This window comes from Felis catus, chromosome B1 (genome assembly GCF_018350175.1).
Source record: "Felis catus isolate Fca126 chromosome B1, F.catus_Fca126_mat1.0, whole genome shotgun sequence".
Lineage (NCBI taxonomy): Eukaryota > Metazoa > Chordata > Mammalia > Carnivora > Felidae > Felis > Felis catus.
In genome coordinates this window covers 25,272,795-25,289,398 of record NC_058371.1, presented here as the reverse complement: position 1 = coordinate 25,289,398, position 16,604 = coordinate 25,272,795, and the positions used below count along the sequence as shown (strand labels likewise).

Here is a 16,604-nt window from a genome sequence, read left to right as displayed (position 1 = left end):
TTAAATTTCCCCTCTTCAAGTCATGTCAGGGCTATTAGGTGAAAGCCAAATGACCTTTTGCCAATAACACACAGCACAGAAATCTGTTGACACTTGGAGGCCACTTGTAATATTAACAATTCAGAACTTCATACGGATATGAAAAACAACTGGATTACCCAAAAAGGTTAAGAAGATATCATTTCTGACCCATTCACATAGATGATATAAATACAGAGACTTACAGAGCAAACAAGGAGGAGCCATGAAACAGGACTAAGATACCTTTCCTGAATTCAGAGAGATTATTTTATTGCAAAATGCTATATTATATCAATTCGTATTCTTAATACCAGGATCAGGCAGAAGTTCCTGTTTCTTTAGTGTACCCCTTAAAACACAGTCTGCCATTTGGCTGGTGTCACATGAGCCCTAGTACGTTTGAATTGCACCACTGTATTTGTGTTTTATTATATTTCAAACGCCTGCCTCCAGCATACCTGACACCCGCTTGGAACTCAGAGCAGCTCCAGGCTGCCAGAGGAAATACCAGCAGGCTCTCACAGGGCAGGGCAGATTACTCCACTGACACACAGCCCTTCCAGGCCCCTCTCTTGCAGAGACCAGGCCACCTCGGGCCAGACCAGCCCCACGGCGGACGGACCCCCACCAGCACAGCAGAGCTCCGTGCTTCTGCCTGAAGCTGCTCATCACGACTGCTTTCCTGACACTCAAAACGACCTTGCTTCTCTTTCCAAGGTTAAAAGAAAAAAAAAAAAAAAGAAACAACAAACCCCCCCCCCACACCTCTCATAAAACCTTATCTAGAAATAATCAGACCAGAAACCAGAGAGGCATTAGAGAAAAAAACATCCCAGAAATGCTAAATACCAGAGGAAGGGAGATGGAAATCATTGCCACGGCAGGGAGGAACTTTATCCAGCCGATGAGATCATTAATTATCCGAGTTAATATCTGCGTCCGTGTATGGAACTGTTTTCCTTTTAATACCTCTCATCCCACCCTCCCCCATTCGCCCCTCACCTGCCAGCCTTCTGTCTCTGGTGTTTTTCCAAATGACATCCAGGGCTCTAGCCGTGGAGTCTCGGATGTGATCGCTAAAGGACCTCCGGAGAGGGGCTCTCAGGGGCCGAGCCATCACGTGGGCCTCGGGGTCCCCCATCCACCCGCCAGGGACTTCAGCGCAGCCCTGGCGTCGCGACCATGCCGCTCTCCTCCCGCCCGTGTCCTCCGGCGGCTGCGGGCCGTCGCTGCGCGGGGCGGCCGGGCTGCGTGCGCGCCGGGCCCGGGGGCGAGCCGCCGGCGAGCCCTGCGCCCTCAGGATCCCGGCATTGCGGCTCGCACTGCGGCCCGGGAAGCGCCGACTGCAGGCGGCCTCCTGGACCGCGGCCAAGCGCGCGCGGCTGCCACATCTGGAAAGGCTTACAAATGAGCCAGCGACACGCTCGCGCAGCGCCCGGGCTGCCTTCGTGGCTATCTAGATGATTCTGGCTTCCTGTGTAATCCAATAACTTGACTTGGTACATGCTCGGCCGTTCGTCTATTCAATAACTTGAATAGACATCTCCTTCCCGGGCAATCCAGGTAACCTTGCACTTCTGAAGGGGAAGGCAGAGCAGGAGGCAAAAAAAGCCAGGGAAGGAGAGGGAGGGTGGCAGGTAGAGGTCTCTTCAACTTCCACGGTAAATTCTCATTCACATTTGCATTTGATGGACTCGCTGTGTTTTACTAAGTCAAGGTTTTCGATGAGGCCATTTATGACAGAGAAAGGTCAACCTTTAGCTGTGGGTGTGGGAAGGAAAATATGGCTGTCATCGGCATCCTACACATCAGTCTGGATTCTCTAGGAAATGGATACCTGAGTTTTAAAGGAAACATGAATCATCTCCTCATACCTCCCCTCTAACTACGCTTCTACTTACATTAGGTGGTTTCATCATATCATTCTAGGTTTTGCCTCTAAATAGGGTTCAACTGTCCCCTGGTTTTGAGAATCTTTTAGTTCCAAGTGAGCAAACTTCATAATTATAATTGCACATCAAAAACTCTCCCCCAAAGAATAAGAAAAGTGCCAAGCACCATGAAATCAAAATATGGGCCAAATGTTTCTTTGACAAGATACGTTTCTGAGTTTCTGAAATCTATTTCTTTCCAATGAGTTTGGCCGATTCTCTGCTTTTTAATGCAGTATTAATCCTCTCTTTTCTCACTATCCCCCAAATGCCATCTTTTAACTTTCAAGGTTTGGCATGGAGGCTTACTATTGGCATCACATAGTATCTAAGGGCCAGTTCATAACCTTTGCGAAATTAGATAATGCTGTAAAAGCACTTTGTAAATTGCAAGGTACCATGTGAATGCTAATTATTATCATAATTATTTTTATATGAAATCATTTTCAGCCCACACTGATCTCCTGAGTCTCCAAATTTCTACAGCATGCATCCTCTTTCTCATCAACTTTGACAACTTAATTATACAAGGGACGATAATTACAATAGTGTGATTGTGCTTACTAGTTATAACTAACACTTGTACCACTACTTATTAGCAACCCACGAGTTTTCAATCATATTGTTCCCAAATTGTTAAAGCTTATGAGTCTCTCCAACTGAGAATGTGCATGTCAGTAGATATTGTCTTCTTTGCCTTATCATTGGGCTGGACATAGATGAATGAGGAGGCAACAAGTACTAACTGCTGTTATGTAGACCTCTGTCCCTGTGGGGGGGGGGTCAATTCCGAGGGAAAATTCTCCATTAAAAAAAAAAATCTCAAAAAATCTGATTGCCTAATACATGGCTCGATTTTAAAACAAAGTACCCTGGGGGCGCCTGGGTGGCTCAGTTGGTTAAGCGGCCGACTTCGGCTCAGGTCATGATCTCAGGGTCCGTGAGTTCGAGCCCCGCGTCGGGCTCTGTGCCAACAGCTCAGAGACTGGAGCCTGTTTCAGATTCTGTGTCTCCCTCTCTCTGAACCTCCCCTGTTCATGCTCTGTCTCTCTCTGTCCCAAAAAGAAATAAACGTTAAAAAAAATTAAAAAAAAATAAATAAAACAAAGTACCCAAAGTCTGTGTGTGTGTGTGTGTGTGCACGCGTGCACGTATTTGTTTCTCCTTCAAAGAGGTCTGAGCACTGTGAAACAGGTTGACTCATTTTCTGGTCAGGCTGAACAAGGCAGATCTGTTTGTAGATGAATATTATGAAGTAACCATAGCACAACTAGTGAGCCACACTCTATGCCAGGCATGGGAAAGTTGAGGATGAATAAGATGTCAACTCTGTCTTTGAGGAGAAATCACACTGACCACAAATAATTTCAAAATAGTGTCATAAGTTCTATGATAGACGCATGTACAAAGCATATAGGAGAAAAAAGAAGGAAAGGTAGCTTAGATTCCCAATTACTCGTAAGCACTGACCTCACCTAAATTTCCAGGCTGGATTTACAACATGCAACCATTCCTAGCATGACTATCAACCGCTGATTGTATGAGTTATGCAAAGTGGCAGAGTGTAATGAAATTGAAGTCTTTCTACACCTAAACACAGAAAGGGAAAAGGGAGCAACAAAGGGAAACAGCATTAATTGAGTACCTACGATGTACCAAAACCTCTTCTAGCACTGTAGATAGATAGATCTCCATGGACACAGACCCTTATAGGTGTTATTATCTCCTCCTCAGAGATGAGGAAATTGGAGGGCAGAGAAAGAGATTTGAGAAAGGTCAGGTAGTAACTGGCAGATCCAGGATTCACACCCAGAGCTGTCTGTGTCCAAAGCTCATTAGCTTCCCAATCAACTTGATTGTTCATAAATTAATGACAGTGATGACAATGACCCATTAGTGTTTATCTAGGGTTAGCTGATACCAAGCTATGGGCCAAAGCTCTTGAATCTTAGCTAAATAAAATCACCACAGGTCCATGGTGTGGAAGAAGCCTGAGTCTCAGATGGGTTTTAGAAGATCCCACCTATGAAAATTGAAGGGCAGTGATCAAGAGAACCAAGGCCTGGTCAACACATATTGCTTAATGATAGGGTGCTCAGGTCTGATCTCCAAGGTGTTCCAGAATACCCTCCTTCTTCTCTGTGACCCTCTCTTTCAAAGACAATAATACTAGTATTTCACTGAAGCGCATCTCAGCAGGTATTGAAAAAGCCTACTTATTTTAAGCACAGGTTCCATTAGGTAGAACAGTCCATGGACCTAACCTAAGAAGTTATTATATTAAATAAAAAAAAAGGAAGTCTTACCAACATAAATGTAACTTTTATTGACAGATGATTAGAGAAAGGGAGCATAGCTAAATGTTTTCAAGCAAAGTGGGCTTTAATTATTGATTTTACTGTATTCCAAAGTAGGGCTGGCAACTTGTTACCTTATTTCTGGAAACTCGTTAAATTCAAATTTCATTGTGAATATATTTCAACTCCTTGCAAATGAGACTCAGCCACATATCATGGGAATGATGTAAAAACACTGATACAGTGTAAATTTTAAATTATTTTTATTTTTTTGTTTTCTGTATTTATTGGCCATTAGAAGAAATGTTATATGCAGAAAAAGTGCTTTTCAAAATCTACTGTTTATAGAATAATTCCTCAAGTTTTATTCCCACAAGTTCCAAATAACCCAAGTGTCTTCTGAGAGATAGAGACAGTATGCCATAGTTAATGTTATCTCAGCTTGGCAGATGGGGAAAGTGGGAATATGAGAAATCTGTTGATTTCTTTCAAGATCCTCCTGGGACTTATAAGAGAAATGAGAAGAGCAACATTACGCTTTGATTACTTCTCAGTTCCTTATTGTGATAAAGGGCTAGTTTCAGCCATTGGTGGGGCTGCTTTCTGACCTGGGAGACTCTTGTTTGTATGTTAAGCTACAGACTCTGGCTCAAATATGTCCCTAATATTTTCCATCTAAGAAAACTATTCCCCTTTGGTAACGTATTATAGATTTTATCTCATTTTCTGTAATTGATAAATTTTGTCTTCTTATTGAGGACAAAAATTTTTAACTTTATAGTCTTTCTAGGTCCCATACGCTTTGATCTAATGCTAGAGAAAACTTATTCTTCAAGCCTGTGTAGCATAAATCCACTTTGATCTTATGGCCACTCTTATTTGCTGATGCAACTCATTTAAGCCTCTTTTGAAGTAATTAGAGCAGTAGGGCTACCCAAAGTGCTGGTAGGTTCTTTCAAAATAGTATGAATAATGATGGGAAATGAAATGTTTATTAAGAGTCAATGCCATGCTTAGATCTGGGTCTTTGGAACAGGAAGGAAATTATTAAAACCCCATTTGGTTAAGCCCCATGAGAGATCCAGCCCCTGCAACAGGACAACAGATTTAGTGAATCACAGTGCCTACCCTGGCATAATAGATCTCCCTAAAGGGCTGTAACGCCACAAAAGGAGTTGTTCATTGTGTATCTAAGTATCCAAAAGCCCATGACAAGAATTTGTAGTATGAAGCTTCTGTAACTCTGAGGAATATATAAGTGGTTTCTGTTTTTCCAATGAATAATACCTAGCGTGTAGGTTACATGCTGCCGATATCTGCTTTCATTCTGAATTTTGTTTATTTAACATGACTCTATTAATAGAGTATATTTGCTCTGGTGGAAGTGGCAATTGTATTTGTTAGTGTGCTTCTATAATTGGAACTCTAAGGATTACACTCAGTTTGGTTGAGAATCTCCTCTACGATAAATTGTTAAATATTTTCAACCAAAGTGTTCAAGGCAAGGTTGTTTACACTATCAATTAGGTATGTAGTGATGCTTGGGAGACCAATAGACCACAATGACAATTTTCTTCAAATTGCTGATCTCTGACCTGAGGACAGACAAGAGTCTCCTTGGAAGGCAAGAAGAAAATCTTGGAATATTCATCTATTTATATAGCTGTTTATATATTTCTATTTTTTGAATATACAGAGCATACAAGTATAGTGATTTATGGATAAAGTTTATAAATCAATGTATATATTGGGGTTCTGTGCTCAGAAAGTTTTACTGATGGGAGTTAACAATCAAAGATATTCAGAGACTATTTCTCTACAAGTACTGATATATACCCAAATCACACTATCTGTCAGAGTAAAAGCAACTTGTTGGGGGAATACTGTTGAATAAGGAGAAAGGGTGCACTAAAATAAGAAGCAAATATAAGGAAAGAAAAAGATTCTTTCCTTCCTGACTGACACAATGACACCTTCTTTCCTTTTTAACTACTGAATTTCATTACTAACTAGACTTTCTGAAACAAAGTTCTTCACCTGGGCTGAGAAAAGTCACCTTGCCTCTGAGAAAGGAAACTGCTATATACTGAATGTTTATGTTCTCCTCCAAATTCATATGATGAAAACTAATCCTCAATGTGATAGTATTAGAAGGTGGGGCCTTTGGGAAGTGATTAAGTCATGAGAGTTGAGCCATCATAAATGGGATTAGTGCCCTATAAAAGAGAATTTGGGGTATTCCTTGCCTTTACAAGCCACCTGGTCTCTGGCATTCTGTTGAAGCACACCAAATAGACTAAGGTAGAGACAGACCTTATTTCAGTCCTGCCCCTTGACAGCCTTGTGATCTTGGAACAGTATTTTCACGATTGCTGGAAAGGGGATTGACTAGATCCCTGATTCTGGTCCAAAGCGGGAGACAGAAGTAAAGGGTACAGAATCACACAGGATGGGGCCTGTCCTACTGAAGTGGAACAAGAAAGTTTACAACTCTACTGGCGTAGGTGGTCTCATTCCACTTCTCATAACTATCTCCACAGAATCTAATCTATCAGCAAATTAATTGGCCATTTTAATACTGTCCTCAAGCTATTTTCAACTTGCTTTGAATATGTTTCTTTGGAGTTGTTCATTTGTTTATTTTGCTTTACTTGTCTCTCAATTATTTCCTTTCCATTTTCTGTTGATTAGTTGCCTCTGGTTTTCTACACTGGAAATTTTGGCAGAAAGACAGGAAAGAAAAGGTGCTAGAGAATGGGAAGAGGAAGTAGTGATGCTCCCAGAATTTTTTTTTAATGTAATGATTTCAGATTTTCTCCTGTGTCATGATTTCAGAACGTTAAAATACTTTTAATTCTATAGAAATATCAACAAGGATGCATCACCAATACTAGTACTAAAGAAATAATTCATCGAAAATTTATGTTGCCTTAGCAAAGAATAGGATATCTACTGGTAAAATAAATTTTAGACACAGTTAAGCTTAGGAGGAAATAATTTCCTTGCTCTTATTTTTCATTTTCTTCTATTCTTCCTTTTGTCATTTTATTCTTCTATTATTTATTCTTTACAATATAAAATTCCAGTACATTATGAATTAAAGGAGTCCAACATTATGACACAGAATTACAGTGATGTAATTTCTCTCCAAAGATTTATAGTATGACTATCTGAATTGCTTTTAAATTGTATATATTTCAATTCATACTAGTTTTGTATGTATCTTTATACTGAGGTTAGAACCAAAAAAATCAATCTTTTGTGGATTCTGAATTATAAGACTTCTGAGAAACAAAAATAAATACTCAAATGCTTTATTTTACCTTCATGTAAACTCACTGCTACAAGTTTCCTTAAAGAATGTCAGATGTGGTTATCCTTTGGAGTATAACAATTATCAATAACCTCTAATAACATGCTATGCTAATAGTAAAATCAAAAGCAATTTGGGATAATGGCTGAATGGTGCACTCAAGCATATACATTCAGCAATAATTTCAAAGTCAGACAACTAGGAACACAAATATTTTCTATGTTAATACAACCTATTGATAATTAGGTTAATGTAACCTAATTATACCTTTTCAACCATATTACTAATAAATGTTATTTATTTAGAGGACCCAAAACACTGCTAGTAACAGCTGGTTTGAATGTTTTCATAAAAAGTTATTTTACAGGTTGCCTTAACTTTTGTCTATGAAAGGATTCTGATGATATACCCCACGCCCCCCCCCCCATACAACAAATACAAAATAATGTTTTTCAGAAATTGCACATAGGTAATTCAGGACTGTGACTTCTGAAAGAGGGTAAAAGGAAATAGATGAGCTCTACCATTGCTACGGCTTACTGCTTTAAAGGTATTTTCTGGCCACAGAGTGTAGAGAGGAAAACCAAACATAATCTGAGAATCTTGAGGTGACAGAGATCAGAGTTTATGGAGACTGAGGCAGTTAGAATTTGCAGGTCAGAGTACCAAAGGAAAGGGAGCAACATAGTGAGCTCTGCAGATCCGCAGAGGAGTCTCCCCAAGCCTTTGACCGAATACTGATCTGCACAGGTGTAGAAGGAACTTTCCGAAACTTGAGAAAGAAGTAATGGAAGTCAACAGGCAGACAACACCCTGGCGCTCACACAGGGCTGCAATTAGTTTCTGTTTCCACCAGTCAGCATGAGGAGACCTCATGTAATATGGAGTATTAGATAGAATCCCTAGAAGAGTCATGCCTCGGTAGTGGCACTAAATTAGTTCTGCTCTGGACCTGCTAGCAGAAGAAAGGAAATAATAAAGAGAAGAAATCATTGAAATTGAAAACAAACAACAGAGATTAAAAGATGGTTCTTTGGATAGATCGACAAAATTGATTAACCTCTAGTCAGATTAACTAGAAAGAAAAAGTGAATTTAATAGGATTCAAGGTTAATATACAAAAATCAATTGTATTTCCGTATGTTAACAATGAACATTGCTAAGTCTCATTTACAACATGATCAAAAAATATGAAAGAGATAAATTTAACAAATATGCATGCCAAAACATATACACTGAATGGTTTGTAAAACACTGCTAATAGCAATTAATTACCTGAATAGAGAGATATACCATGTTCATGGATTTTAAGACTTATACAAGAACTTTTGTGGCCTTAAGTGAGACAAAGCTTTCTTAGGACCCAATATGCATCAATCATTAAAAAAAAAGGATAAATTGAACAAAAAAGACTTTGCTCTTTTAAAAACACTGCAAGGGAAAGAAAAAGTCAAGCCACTGGCTAGGAGAAAATATTTACAAAACATATACCCAGAATATATAAAGATCCCTATAATTCAACTTAACAAAAAGACAAATAATCAGATTTTAACAAATGGGCAAAAATTTTGAAATAACACTTTACAAAAGAAGGTATAAGATGACTAATAAGTACATGAAGATACACAATCTCATTAGTCATTAGGGAAATGCAAATTAAAGACACATTGAGGTACCACTGCACACTGAAATGAAAAAGACTAACCCTATCAAGTGTTGGATAGGATGTGGGACAACTGGAATTCTTATATATTGCTGGTGGGAACGTAAAATGGTTTAACCAATTTAAAAGTCTGGAAGTTTCTTATAAGGTTAAACTTACCCTTACCAACTAAATCCACTCAGGTGTTAGTCAAAAGAAATGATAACATACGTTTGCACAAACACTTGTAAGATAATAGTGACAGCACCTTTGTCCACTTACAGGTAACTCTATAAAAGGCACAACTATAGTGCCAGACACGAGCTCAGTGCTTGCTAGAGGCTGAGGATGCGGGTGGGGGGTGGGGGTGGTGGCGGTGGGTAGAGTGAGATTCACTATAACGTACATGAGAGCTATTTTGAAGGTGATGAAAAAAAGCAAAATGATAAATAGGAAATATTTTCAACATAAATAACCGAACAAGTGTTAATGTCCATAATAAATCACTTCTACAAATCAAAAAAAAGCAAAATAGAAACAACCCAACTGAAAAAAATCATGGATTTTATTTTACAGAATACATAGAGGTGACAGAATTGGGAAATAGAAGCTCAGGGTTCAAATTTTGATATCACTGAAAATTCTGGGATAAAAAGCAAATCATCAGAGCTCTGGATCTTTGAGAATCAGATGTAAGTCTTCACAGACAGGTGGGGAGGAATCTGCTGCTTAGAAACGATCACTGGCTTGGAGTATGTATGGAATGTATATATGGAAATGATATCCCAGTACTGTGCTACTGGGTCAAATTGTATGAGAGTTTTATAATAAGGCACTTAAGATATTATCAATAATAAAATCTATTTATTTATTTATTTATTTATTTATTTATTTATTTATTTATTTAATATTTATTTATTTTTGTGAGAGAGAGAGAGCACAAGCAGGGGAGAGACAGACAAAGAGTCCAAAGCAGGCTCCATGTGACAGCCCAACATAGGGCTTGAACCCACGAACTGTGAGATCATGACCTGAGCCAAAGTTGTACACTCAACAAACTGAGCCACCTGGTGCCCCAATAATAAAGTTTATTTGAATGGTGCCACAAAAAGACTCATTCTATATTGAATAATTATTAGTATAATTTCACACAATGTTATTAGTATTGGCATATTATTAGCTAAAGCAATAAAAATATTTCAACTCAATGATAGATTACTATTGGATTGCACTATTGTATTAGGATATGTTATTTGTATGGATACATATTCCTTTCCAAGGCACCTAATGGAATCTTAAAAAGTGATTATTTAAGTAAACAGGTATCCTGCTAACATTAGCAGAAAAAGAACATGTAACTTTCATAGTCTCTTTCTGATAAATAGTAAGACAAAAACCTCTTTGCAAATATTTTAAGCAAGAAAAAACAACAGGAAAGAAAATGAAACTCTTACTCTTCCGGCTGGCATACAAAAAGCTAAAGGAAGACAAGTCAGGAGAAGAAAGTAAAAAGAAGAGCCGGGAAAGGGAAAAATAGTACTATTAAGGGAGATGGAACATCACTACTCATTTGCATAGGTTATGCTGTACAGGAAGCGGCAATCTGCAAACTTCACCGGAGAAAAGGAATCTGCAGAGAAAGTCGAGCGTACTCCCACTGAAGAAAAAAAGCAGATGACAATGGGCAGTGGAGATTGCTAGAAAGTGCTTCTTTTAGACAAAATCCTTTCCCTTTCTTTCCCTCCTTTTTTTCCAGTTGTGGGGGGGGGGCACCCTCATTAATAGATAGAAGAAATATGGTGCCTGCACTGCTTCCCTAATCTTGAATGGGAGACTCAGAAGGTTCTGACCCTAATTTTTCCTCACACTCACTACTGGCTTGGCCTTCATGGTCTTTGAGACTTTTCAATGGCTGGCCAGAATCTGGATGAATGGTCAGGGATGAGCACAGAAATCTAGAGGAAGCATTTAGAAACTTCTTATAGTAGTTGGACAGAGTAATTTTATGTCTATTGAATCTAATGATAAAACACTTTGGTTTCTCTTTTTTATGTTTTTGTTTTTTTCCCCTCAGTTTTATTTTCTAGGACTCTATTTTTATTATATTTTAAAATGGTGTGTGTCACCAGAAGAGTGAAAAAAAAGGTCACCATAAACAGGTTAGGAACTTTGCTCTAAATATATGCATAAAAGGGGGCGCCTGGGTGGCTCAGTCGGTTAAGCGTCTGACTTCGGCTCAGGTCATGATCTCATGGTCCGTGAGTTCGAGCCCCGCGTCGGGCTCTGTGCTGACAGCTCAGAGCCTGGAGCCTGTTTCGGATTCTGTATCTCCCTCTCTCTCTGACCCTCCCCCCGGTCATGCTCTGTCTCTCTCTGTCTCAAAAATAAACATTAAAAAAAATTAAAAAAAATAAATATATGCATAAAATATGTAGAGATAATAATTGCTTGAGTATTTCAATGGGTGTTAATTTAGCTCTCGTGTATCTAGATGGAGAGAAAAGGTAAAATCACTGTTTTGTGAATTATTTAATCAGCCTTTGAATTAAACAATTGTTGATGGAGCACCTGGGTGGCTCAGTCGGTTAAGTGTCCGACTTCGGCTCAGGTCATGATCTCGCAGTCCGTGAGTTTGAGCCCTGCATTGGGTTCTGTGCTGACAGCTCAGAGCCTGGAGCCTGTTTCGGATTCTGTGTCTCCCTCCCTCTCTGACCCTCCTCCATTCATGCTCTGTCTCTCTCTGTCTCAAAACTAAATAAACGTTAAAAAATATGAGCAATTGTTGGTATTTGCACATTTCTTACTATTTGTTATTTATGTGGAAGAACAACATAGTAAGCAGTTTTAATATCTCAAGTTGGAAACTGGAAAAAAATGTTGAAAGGAAATGGAAGCATTTTTGCCTTTGGAGCTTCATGCACAGTGAGTGGTTCACATCTGGTACCAAGACTATAGATCATCAGCGATGTAAGAACATTGAAAACTGAAATATTCAAAGAAAAACAAAGGATGGATGGTGGCAGGAAACAGCGCAGGCCATTTTGTCATTTAAGTGTAAAATATGATTATTCTAAAGTAAACCTTTTTATCTAGCTAGTTTTTAGGAAATGGTTAGCATTTCTTAGGATGATGATTTGCTCTAAAATCAGAAAACTGGAGATCTTTAGAAGCAGCTATTTTCGTTAGTTCTCTAAACTCATATATCTCTTCTTTATCTCCATGATGTCACTTGGTTGAATTATAATAAAGCAGAATTCATTTTTTAAAAGCATATCACCAAAAGCAAAAAGCATAACTCAAAAGTTTCTGACTTCTTTTCTAACCTCATTTACTAAATCCCCTGTAATAGCTACATATTAAAAGTAATATCTACATATTAAAAGTCCTTACAAATAGTGATCATAGTTATTATCTAATGGGTTTCTGGTATTGTAGTACATCATCTAAAAAATGATTTCTGTTTCTTTTTCCTTTACTACTGACTACAGAGTTAAGAATAAGGATGTCTAGATCTTTGCAACATGGGGTAATACCACTGATTAATTTAATAGGATTTACTATTCTTAGTAAAAATTAGAATCACTCTCCAAGGCCTGATGAGTCTGGACCCATCCCATTTTTCCAGTTTTCTCTTCTCCCAAACACACACTCCGTGCTCCAGCTGGCTGGGCTGCACAATTGCATCACCCTGTCGTGTGCACTCCCACTGTTCTAACTTTGCCAACACTGTTTTCCATGCCTAGAATTGCCTTTGATCTCCCTTTCCAGTTTTTCAAGGCTTTTATTTCACCCTTATCTTCTCTGGACCGTTCCAGACCAGGTGACCTCTTTTAGCTCACTGTTTCAAGTGTCTTGAGCATCTTGCCACTTAGTTGTTACCATGAAGTTGCTCAGCAGGCTGGAAGCATTCTCAAGGGATGTGTTCTCAAGATCTAGACCAAGGAAGTTCCTAGACAACTCAACCGGAGCAACAGGCAGAGCAGCGCTCATCAATATCACTTGTTCCTAGTCCTTTTTCCCTTGGCCCCAGGCTCTCAGCTTTCGAGTGGAGGAGGGAAGAAGTGAGGGAGAAAGATGGTAGGGAAGAGAACTGGATAGGCTGACATTTGGCTGGACTTGCACTAACCTGGAGCAGGGAGAATACATTCCATGAAGGGCAAGCTGAGGACTGTAACCTTACTGAAAAATTAGAACATTTATATCAGTTTTCAGCAATATGTGGTAATGAGTTTTCAGGGTCACTTGCGCTGTTTCTAGGATTACCAAATTGGAAATTAGGTAATGTTTGTGTCATTACCCCGTGTCCCTCCCTGAACATCTTCACACCTGCCATCTCTTCCTTTTCCCTAAGGCATTCGTGTGACTGTCCAGAGTTACTGCCGCATGCTGGATTACCCCTTCACCCCCAATGTCCTCCATTTCACAGAGTTCAGAATTCTGTCATACAGGCTCTCGAGAATACCTGCTGGGCTGTTGCGAGAGGACGTTTAGCCTAGGAGAAGAGGAGGAAATAGAGAGCTGTGGACAAATTTATACATAAAACAAGGACCTGGTCCAAGCAAACATCTATTTATTGAATGTGAGTGAACCTACTTACTGGTATTCAGTTTCTCATTGCATAGTCTCTGTTCTCTTTTTCTCTTCCCATCATGTCTGCAGATGGGATTATTTCCACTGCTATATATTTTTTGCTCAATTTATTTAAACTAAAAAAATCCACCCATTTCTCCCACCCCTAACCCCTACCTCTGGCAAACACCAGTCTGTTCTATTCTCTGTTATTCTCCGTGTCCATGTATATGTAAAATATTCCACATATAAGAGATCATACAATATTTGTCTTTCTTCATCTGACTTACTTCACATAGCATAATGCCTTGAGGTCCATCCATGTTGTCGCAAATGGCAAGATTTCTTTTTTTATGGCTGAGTAGTATTCCATTGTACATATATCCATTTGTCCATTGATAGACAGGTTATTTACATATCTTAGCTATTATAAATAATGCTGCAATGAACATGGAGGTGCATATATCTTTTTAAATTAAGATTTTCATTATTTTTAATATAAATACCCTGAAGCAGAATTACTGGATCACATGGTAGGTCTATTTTTAATTTTTTGAGGAACCTGTTTCCCACAGAGGCTGTACCAACTTATATTCCAAGCAACAGTGCACACAAAGTTCCCTTTTCTCCACATCCTTGCCAATACTTGGTATTTCTGCTCTTTTTGAGAATAGCCATTCTAACAGGTATGAGGTGATAGCTCATTGCGGTTTTGATTAGCATTTCCCTGATGCTTAATGAAGTAGAGCATCTTTTTATATACCTATTGGTCATTTGCATGTCTTTTTTGGGAAAAAAAAGTGTCTATTCAGATCTTCTACTCATTTTTTAATTTATTTATTTATTTATTTATTTATTTATTTATTTATTTATTTGCGATTGAGGTGTATGAGTTCTTTACATATTTTGGATATTAGCTCTTTATCAATATATGATTTGTAAATATTTTATCCCTTTTGGTAGGTTGCCTTTCCATTCTGTTGATGGTTTCCTTTGCTGTGCAGAAACTTTTTAGCTTGATGTGGTTCTGCTTGTTTATTTTTGCTTTTGGGGTCAGATTCAAAAAAATCATTGCCAAGACTTATGTGAAGGAGTTTACCACCTATGTTTTCTCCTAGGAGTTTTATGGCTTCAAGTTTTATGTTTAAGTTTTTAATTCATTTCAAGTTAATTTTTGTGTACAGTGTAAGAAAGTGGTCCAGTTTCATTCTTTTGCATGTAGCTGTCCAGTTTTCCCAAAACTATTTGTTGAAGAGACCATCCTTTCCCCATTGTATATTCTTGGCTTATTTGTGGCAAATTTATTGACCATATATTTAGAGGTTTATTTCTGGGCTCTCTGTTCTGTTCCATTGACCTATTTGTCTATTTTTATGCTGGTACTATACTGTTTCAATGACTATAGTTTTGTAACACAGTTTAAAATCAGGGAGGGTGATGTCTCTGGCTTTGTTCTTCCTTAAGATTACTTTGGCTATTTGGGGTCTTTTATAGTTCCACACAAATTTTGGGACTAATTGTTCTACTTCTATGAAAAACGCCATTGGAATTTTGATAGGAATTGCACTGTCTGCATGTTGCTTTGGGTAGTTATGGACATTTTAACAATATTAATTCTTCCAACCCATGAACTTGGAATATCTTTCTATTTATTTGTATTTTCTTCAATTTTTTGCATTAAGGTCTTGTAAATTTTCAACATACAGGTCTTTCACCTTCTTGATTAAATTTATTCCTAGGTTTTTAAAATTCTTTTTGATGTAATTTCAATGGGATTATTTTCTTAATTTCTCTGATAGTTCATTATTAGTGTATAGAAATGCAAGAGATTTTTCTGTATTAATTTTGTATCCTGAAACTTTACTGACCTCATTTATTAGCTCTAACAATTGTCTAATGCAGTTTTTAGGGTTTTCTACATATAATATCATGGTATCTGCAAATAGTGACTTTTTTTTCTTCCTTTCCAAAATGGATGACTTTTATTTCTCCCCCCACAAACCTTCCTGTTCTTCCTTCTTCTTCTGCCTAATTGCTCTGGCTAGGATGTCCAAATATGTTTACTGCTTTAAAATGTTGTTATATTTAACTGGTTGGATAATGATTAAGTTGGCTAGTGGCAAATATGTGAAACTATATGAACATAATATGGCATCTTTGATTACTCTGCTTGTTTAATAGACTTTTCATATGTATCTTTTCTCTCACTTTGACTGTATGCTCTTTGAGGATAGTGTCTTAAATATTTTTATAAGCCTAGTACACTATCTGGTAAAAAAAGACATTCAGAGATATTTCTAGTTATATTTATAATAAAATATGACCTTTTACTAGCCATTCAGTGTCACGATCATTTGTCTTAAGCCTTAGGATTTTTTTATGCAGTACAAACTTTGAAGTATGTATTCAGATTATATGCATGTGGAGGAAGAATAACCAGAAAACTTTCACTGACATGAACCAGTGATGCCTCAAACTTTATTTGGACTAGAACTCTCTGGAGAGTATATTACCTTTAAGATTCTTGAGTCTATGAGACTCTGAGTCAGTAGGCCTGGAGGCACCTAGGAATCTGAATTCTTAAACAAGCATTCTAGAAAATTATGATGAACATTTTAATAAACATTGCATTAAAAAGCTATGCTTTTATTTTCAAATTAAAAATGCCATTTTCTTTCAAACAAAAAATAATTGAGTGTCCTTTATGTGCAGGAATTTAAAAACAAACTAGACGTGGGTTTTATTATATAATAGAATAAGCCTTAATAATCATGATAAAGAATATAAAGGAATAAAACCCTTGTGAGAACTTCAAGTCTAGTATTTGAGAG

The 16,604-nt window shown here is 38.0% G+C and overlaps 1 protein-coding gene across 13 annotated transcripts in view; it reads right to left on the bottom strand.

The window, feature by feature from the left end:
* The window catches only part of DLC1 (DLC1 Rho GTPase activating protein), a 484,735-nt gene that overhangs the window by 180,284 nt on the left and 287,847 nt on the right, over positions 1-16,604 (bottom strand). The window contains exon 1 of one of the 13 annotated variants that reach the window (XM_019828343.3): positions 1,024-1,327. The exons of 11 other annotated variants lie outside the window; for them this stretch is intronic. In XM_019828343.3, coding sequence (XP_019683902.2) covers positions 1,024-1,162 — 139 coding nt within the window. In that variant the 5' untranslated portion in view covers positions 1,163-1,327. Of the gene's footprint in view, positions 1-1,023; positions 1,328-11,519; positions 13,697-16,604 lie in introns of those variants that run through there. One more of the 13 variants, XM_045055304.1, reaches the window with a different exon arrangement.